This window comes from Nerophis ophidion, linkage group LG08 (assembly GCF_033978795.1).
Source record: "Nerophis ophidion isolate RoL-2023_Sa linkage group LG08, RoL_Noph_v1.0, whole genome shotgun sequence".
Classification (NCBI taxonomy): Eukaryota; Metazoa; Chordata; class Actinopteri; order Syngnathiformes; family Syngnathidae; genus Nerophis; species Nerophis ophidion.
In genome coordinates this window covers 1,105,330-1,113,843 of record NC_084618.1, presented here as the reverse complement: position 1 = coordinate 1,113,843, position 8,514 = coordinate 1,105,330, and the positions used below count along the sequence as shown (strand labels likewise).

The window sequence follows — 8,514 nt, the reverse complement described above, 5'->3', positions numbered from 1 at the left end:
TGGGCCCCGACACACTGCCAGGGTCAGACTGGGGATGATGCCCACCTACCTGGGTAAGGGTCTAGTGGGCCCAGACACACTGCCAGGGTCAGACTGGGGATGATGCCCACCTACCTGGGTAAGGGTCTAGTGGGCCCCGACACACTGCCAGGGTCAGACTGGGGATGATGCCCACCTACCTGGGTAAGGGTCTAGTGGGCCCAGACACACTGCCAGGGTCAGACTGGGGATGATGCCCACCTACCTGGGTAAGGGTCTAGTGGGCCCAGACACACTGCCAGGGTCAGACTGGGGATGATGCCCACCTACCTGGGTAAGGGTCTTTTGGGCCCAGACACACTGCCAGGGTCAGACTGGGGATGATGCCCACCTACCTGGGTAAGGGTCTAGTGCGCCCCGACACACTGCCAGGGTCAGAATGGGGATGATGCCCACCTACCTGGGCAGGGGTCTAGTGGGCCCCAACACACTGCCAGGGTCAGACTGGGGATGATGCCCACCTACCTGGGTAAGGGTCTAGTGGGCCCAGACACACTGCCAGGGTCAGACTGGGGATGATGCCCACCTACCTGGGCAGGGGTCTAGTGGGCCCAGACACACTGCCAGGGTCAGACTGGGGATGATGCCCACCTACCTGGGTAAGGGTCTAGTGGGCCCAGACACACTGCCAGGGTCAGACTGGGGATGATGCCCACCTACCTGGGCAAGGGTCTAGTGCGCCCCGACACACTGCCAGGGTCAGACTGGGGATGATGCCCACCTACCTGGGTAAGGGTCTAGTGGGCCCAGACACACTGCCAGGGTCAGAATGGGGATGATGCCCACCTACCCGGGTAAGGGTCTAGTGGGCCCAGACACACTGCCAGGGTCAGACTGTGGATGATGCCCACCTACCTGGGTAAGGGTCTTTTGGGCCCAGACACACTGCCAGGGTCGGACTGGGGATGATGCCCACCTACCTGGGTAAGGGTCTAGTGCGCCCCGACACACTGCCAGGGTCAGAATGGGGATGATGCCCACCTACCTGGGCAGGGGTCTAGTGGGGCCCAATACACTGCCAGGGTCAGACTGGGGATGATGCCCACCTACCTGGGTAAGGGTCTAGTGGGCCCAGACACACTGCCATGGTCAGACTGGGGATGATGCCCACCTACCTGGGCAGGGGTCTAGTGGGCCCAGACACACTGCCAGGGTCAGACTGGGGATGATGCCCACCTACCTGGGTAAGGGTCTAGTGGGCCCAGACACACTGCCAGGGTCAGACTGGGGATGATGCCCACCTACCTGGGTAAGGGTCTAGTGCGCCCCGACACACTGCCAGGGTCAGACTGGGGATGATGCCCACCTACCTGGGTAAGGGTCTAGTGGGCCCAGACACACTGCCATGGTCAGACTGGGGATGATGCCCACCTACCTGGGCAGGGGTCTAGTGGGCCCAGACACACTGCCAGGGTCAGACTGGGGATGATGCCCACCTACCTGGGTAAGGGTCTAGTGGGCCCAGACACACTGCCAGGGTCAGACTGGGGATGATGCCCACCTACCTGGGTAAGGGTCTAGTGCGCCCCGACACACTGCCAGGGTCAGACTGGGGATGATGCCCACCTACCTGGGTAAGGGTCTAGTGGGCCCAGACACACTGCCAGGGTCAGAATGGGGATGATGCCCACCTACCTGGGTAAGGGTCTAGTGGGCCCAGACACACTGCCAGGGTCAGACTGGGGATGATGCCCACCTACCTGGGCAGGGGTCTAGTGGGCCCAGACACACTGCCAGGGTCAGACTGGGGATGATGCCCACCTACCTGGGTAAGGGTCTAGTGGGCCCAGACACACTGCCAGGGTCAGACTGGGGATGATGCCCACCTACCTGGGTAAGGGTCTAGTGGGCCCAGACACACTGCCAGGGTCAGACTGGGGATGATGCCCACCTACCTGGGTAAGGGTCTAGTGGGCCCAGACACACTGCCAGGGTCGGACTGGGGATGATGCCCACCTACCTGGGCAGGGGTCTAGTGGGCCCAGACACACTGCCAGGGTCAGACTGGGGATGATGCCCACCTACCTGGGTAAGGGTCTAGTGGGCCCAGACACACTGCCAGGGTCAGACTGGGGATGATGCCCACCTACCTGGGTAAGGGTCTAGTGGGCCCAGACACACTGCCAGGGTCAGACTGGGGATGATGCCCACCTACCTGGGTAAGGGTCTAGTGGGCCCAGACACACTGCCAGGGTCAGACTGGGGATGATGCCCACCTACCTGGGTAAGGGTCTAGTGGGCCCAGACACACTGCCAGGGTCGGACTGGGGATGATGCCCACCTACCTGGGTAAGGGTCTAGTGGGCCCAGACACACTGCCAGGGTCAGACTGGGGATGATGCCCACCTACCTGGGTAAGGGTCTAGTGGGCCCAGACACACTGCCAGGGTCAGACTGGGGATGATGCCCACCTACCTGGGCAGGGGTCTAGTGGGCCCAGACACACTGCCAGGGTCAGACTGGGGATGATGCCCACCTACCTGGGTAAGGGTCTAGTGGGCCCAGACACACTGCCAGGGTCAGACTGGGGATGATGCCCACCTACCTGGGTAAGGGTCTAGTGGGCCCAGACACACTGCCAGGGTCAGACTGGGGATGATGCCCACCTACCTGGGTAAGGGTCTAGTGGGCCCAGACACACTGCCAGGGTCGGACTGGGGATGATGCCCACCTACCTGGGCAGGGGTCTAGTGGGCCCAGACACACTGCCAGGGTCAGACTGGGGATGATGCCCACCTACCTGGGTAAGGGTCTAGTGGGCCCAGACACACTGCCAGGGTCAGACTGGGGATGATGCCCACCTACCTGGGTAAGGGTCTAGTGGGCCCAGACACACTGCCAGGGTCAGACTGGGGATGATGCCCACCTACCTGGGTAAGGGTCTAGTGGGCCCAGACACACTGCCAGGGTCAGACTGGGGATGATGCCCACCTACCTGGGTAAGGGTCTAGTGGGCCCAGACACACTGCCAGGGTCGGACTGGGGATGATGCCCACCTACCTGGGTAAGGGTCTAGTGGGCCCAGACACACTGCCAGGGTCAGACTGGGGATGATGCCCACCTACCTGGGTAAGGGTCTAGTGGGCCCAGACACACTGCCAGGGTCAGACTGGGGATGATGCCCACCTACCTGGGTAAGGGTCTAGTGGGCCCAGACACACTGCCAGGGTCAGACTGGGGATGATGCCCACCTACCTGGGTAAGGGTCTAGTGGGCCCAGACACACTGCCAGTGTCAGACTGGGGATGATGCCCACCTACCTGGGTAAGGGTCTAGTGGGCCCAGACACACTGCCAGGGTCAGACTGGGGATGATGCCCACTTACCTGGGTAAGGGTCTAGTGGGCCCAGACACACTGCCAGAGTCCTGCTTCAGTGTCTTCTCATAAGGAACGTTCTTCTCGCTGCTCAGCTCGGAGCTGTAGTTCACACCACTGATGCGCCACGGCCGGGCGGCGAGCGGGCGGCGTGTCGCTGACGCCAGGCGCTGGACGACACACCCCAGGAAGGCCATGGCTCCTTGGAAGGATGCAAAACAACATGTTTGGGGGTCACATTCTAAATCTGCATGCTGACTCAGCATACATCAAAGTATAACCTTAGCCATTTTACACCTTATGGCAACATTTGAAGAAAGAGAACTGCACTTTTACTCATACACACCTTCACAATAATATACACACTGCAACTATTATACATTCATACATATACATATATATATATATATATATATATATATATATACATATACATATATATATATATATATATATACATATACATATATATATATATATATATATATATATATATATATACATATACATATATACATATACATATATATATATATATATATATATATATACATATATATATATATATATATATATATACATATACATAAACATATATATATATATATATACATATACATAAACATATATATATATATATATATATATATATATATATATATATATATAAATATAAATATATATATATATATATATACATAAACATACATAAACATATACACAAACATACATACTGTATATATATATATACATAAACATATACATATACATATATATATATATATATATACACATATACATATATATATATACATATACATAAACATATATATATATATATATATATATATATATATATATATATATGTATATATATATATATATATATATACATAAACATATACATAAACATATACACAAACATACATATATATATATATATATACATAAACATATACATCCATCCATCCATCCATTTCTACCGCTTATTCCCTTTCGGGGTTGCGGGGGGCGCTGGCGCCTATCTCAGCTACAATCGGGCGGAAGGCAGGGTACACCCTGGACAAGTCGCCACCTCATCGCAGGGCCAACACAGATAGACAGACAACATTCACACTCACATTCACACACTAGGGCCAATTTAGTGTTGCCAATCAACCTATCCCCAGGTGCATGTCTTTGGAACATATACATATATATATATATATATATATACATTAACATATACATAAACAGATATTCTTTCCTTAACACGGATCAATCGTCCTGTCCCCTTAGCAGAAAAACAGCCCCAAAGCATGATGTTTCCACCCCCATGCTTCACAGTAGGTATGGTGTTCTTGGGATGCAACTCAGTATTCTTCTTCCTCCAAACACCACCAGTTGAGTTTATACCAAAATGGATACATGGATGATACAGCAGAGGATTGGGAGAATGTCATGTGGTCAGATGAAACCAAAATAGAACTTTTTGCTATAAATGTAACAATTAAAATGTAACAAATCATGGATTTTGATAACTTAGAAGTATGCTAACTCCTTTCTATGTATTAATGCTTACATTAGCATGCTAATATTTTTGCAAATTGTATTCCTTTAAACTTAAAAATCACGGCTTTTGATACTTGGTGCCGTCTTAAAAGTATGCCACTTTCTTCCATGTTATCATGCTAACGTTAGCTAGCTAACAGTTTACACGAGCATTTATGCAAATTATATTTCTTTAAAAAACTAATGATTATGGTACTTGTCACCATTTTTGAAGTATGCTAACTTTTTCTATGTTAACATGCTAATACTTGTATGCTAACATTTAATGCTCGCATTTTTACAAATTAAAAAAAATGTTTCTGGATGACGTTCTGACAATAAATTGTCAGAATATCATAGAAGTATTAAAACTTATACGTAAGAATGCTAACATTAGAATTTTTACCTTAACATGCTAACGTTAGAATTTTTACCTTGGCATGCTAACATTTTATGCGAGATATTTTTACCAATCGTATTGGTTTTAACCTAAATACCACCGCCTTTAATACTTGGCACTATCGTAAAAGTGCGCTAACATTTTCAATGTTATCATGCTAACAATAGCATGCTAACATTTTTACAAATTTAAAAAACAATCCTGGATGACATTCTGACAATAAAATTGCATTTGTGTACAAATATTAGGGTCTTTTCCTCAGATAATTTGCATGATGTAAGCGAGTAATCACCTGTGGGTCATTCTAAATAAGCCAGATTCCAAAATGTAAATATGATTTATTTTTTAATTCCAAATTCAAATAAATAATCTGACAGCCCTACTTGAGATACTTGACACCATCCTAGAAGTATGATAACATTAGCATGTAAACATGCTAATGTTATCAAGCTAACATTTTTGCAAATATTATTTGCTTAAACCTAAAAATCATGGCATTTGATACTTGGCACCATCTTAAAAGTATATTTTGTCATATGTAAGCATGCTAACGTTAGCATTTTACGTTAGCATGTTCACGTTTCATGCTAGCAGTTTTACAAATTGTATTTGTTTGAACCTAAAAATCATGGCATTGGATACTTGGCACCATCTTAGAAGTATGCCAACATTTTCAATGTTATCATGCTAAAATTAGCATCAATCAATCAATGTTTATTTATATAGCCCCAAATCACAAATGTCTCAAAGGACTGTACAAATCATTACGACTACAACATCCTGATAATCCATCCATCCATCTTTCTACCGCTTGTCCCTTTCGGGGTGGTGGGGGTGCTGGAGCCTATCCCAGCAGCATGACAATCCAAATTGTAAAACCTGATTAATTCATACTTGCCAAACCTACCAGATTTTCCGGGAGACTCCCGAAATTCAGCCTATCTCCTAAAAAACCTCCCGGGACAAATTTTCTCCCTGAAATTCAGGCGGAGCTGGAGGCCACGCCCCCTCCAGCTCCACGCGGACCTGAGTGAGGACAGCCTGTTTTCCCGTCCGCTTTCCCACAATATAAATAGCATGTCTGCCTAATGACGTTATAACTGTAGAATGATGGAGGGCGAGTTCTTGGTGTCTTATGTGGGTTTATTGTTAGGCACTTTCATTCATGTCCTCCCAGCCCGGTAACAACACACAACAACAGCAGTCACCTTTTCGTCTACCGTGAAACAGTTGTCTGTCGTAAACCGCAATGTTGTGACACTCTTAAACAGGACAATACTGCCATCTACTACACATGCATATGGTCAGCAAAATAGTGACAGAGAATAGAACAAGGATGGACAATTCAACCCTTAACTCAACAATGAGTAGATAAGTGTTATGTGTGTGTGTGTATATATATATGAAATCATTGACTCTTAACCACGCCCCTCGAAATGGGCGGTGTCAAGGTTGGCGACTATGGCTGAGTTTGACAGGCCTGACTGTAATATGTGCTGAGGCGACTAAGCATGACGTCATTGTAAGGCCATGCAAAGTTGGACAACAAATGAGGGACATGAAGTCCAACAATTTTATTTGGCTGCTGCAAGAAACACACGTCTGCTTGAAATATCTCCAGCTGCAGGTGGTTGCTGCAGAATATGGCGCGTGTGCAGGTAAGTTTTATAGCTGAGTCAGCAGCTTTGAAGAAAAGGTGAACTTTGACCTGGGTGCACTTTGACAAAGTGTCTATTTAAAGCCGCTTTTAGGCTGCTTGCTGATCATTACAGCAACACCACATTACTTCTTCTTCGGCGACCTGGCAAGTTTCAAAGTGGACTTTTGAAAGAGGAAAGTCTTCTAGAAGCAGACAAAACAGCTGTGTGCTAGTTAGCTAGTTAGCCAGCCAGCTAGCAGCGACAATCACACTTTTCAAGACAAACAAACAAGCTTCTTGCTGTCTTTCACTCGCACTTACGCTCGCTTCCTTGCTTCCTTGCTTCCTTGCTTCCGAGAACTTCCCGCGTGTTTGCCGGCAAAGAAGAGAAGACGCTGGTCGCTAAACTTCAACACGTTGACAAGAGAGAGAGAGAGAGAGAGAGAGAGAGAGGAGGGTTAAACCGAGCGAGTGACCACGCCCCCTCGCAGGTTTATTACTCTCACGCTAATAATGACGACAATTACAACTCTAATAATGACGATAATTACAACTAATCCACATTATTCATGTTGCTATTTAGTTGCAGTTTATTTTTTCAACTTCACATTTAGTCAAATAAATGTAATAAAAATAATGTATTTCATCTTTAGACAGACTACATTTGTGAATTGTACTCTTTAATATCAAGTGTTTACATTTCAATGCAATATGAGGAGAAAGTAATATTAACATGCATTGTTCCTTCCAATAACTTTGGGAGGGAAAAAAATGTTTGGTTTTTATTTAATATCATTTATGTAATGAATTAATGTGTAAAATAGAACCGACACAATTTTAATATTGCTCAATGGTAAATTCCACTATTTCATCCATTTAGATCAATTAATTACATTGAATTAATTTACATTTACATTGTTTTCATTTTATTTTTAGGCTTAACTCACTAAACTTGATTATGTATTAAAATGTAACAATTCTAGTAGTGCTCAGTAATAAACGCCACAACTGATTTGAATTGACCTGAATTTAATTTCCTTTTATTTCATTCAACTTCATTATGAGCTAAATTTAACCAACACAATTGTAATAAGATCAGTAGTAATTCCATCTTATCGTATTTTATCTGATGAATGATTTTATTTTATTTTATTGTATTCAATTTAATGTAGCTATATATATATATATATATATTTTATTTTTTTTTAAATCCAATCAATCCAATTTTTGTATTTTACTTTATTTGATTAAATGTAAACAAATATATCACTTTATTTTATTTAATCTTATCCAGCTGGTTCATTACTTTATTTAATAGAATTTGATTTTTTTTTTTATCACTTTATTTTATTTTATCTTATTCATTTGTATTGTATTTAGTTTAATTTGCGTTCCCGCAATCCCAAAAGGGAATAAGTGGTAGAAAATGGATGGATAGATATTTTTTTATTACTTTATTTTATCTTATCCAAATTAAACCAATTCATTACTTTATTTAATTAAATGTAAGTTACTTTATTTTATTTCATTTTATCCAATTTAATTCATTTTTATTGTACTTTATTACATTTAATTAAAAAAAAATGTATT

At 44.7% G+C, this 8,514-nt stretch overlaps 1 protein-coding gene across 1 annotated transcript in view; it reads right to left on the bottom strand.

Annotated features, from left to right (window-relative positions):
• The window catches only part of LOC133557007 (sarcosine dehydrogenase, mitochondrial-like), a 17,391-nt gene extending 10,009 nt beyond the window's left edge, over positions 1 to 7,382 (bottom strand). The window contains exons 1-2 of the mRNA XM_061907289.1: positions 7,246 to 7,382; positions 3,365 to 3,557 (exon numbers count right to left, since the gene is read on the bottom strand). Of these exons, the coding sequence (XP_061763273.1) occupies positions 3,365 to 3,552 (188 nt within the window). The 5' untranslated portion in view covers positions 3,553 to 3,557; positions 7,246 to 7,382. The remainder of the gene's footprint in view (positions 1 to 3,364; positions 3,558 to 7,245) is intronic.
• Positions 7,383 to 8,514: the final 1,132 nt, after the last annotated feature.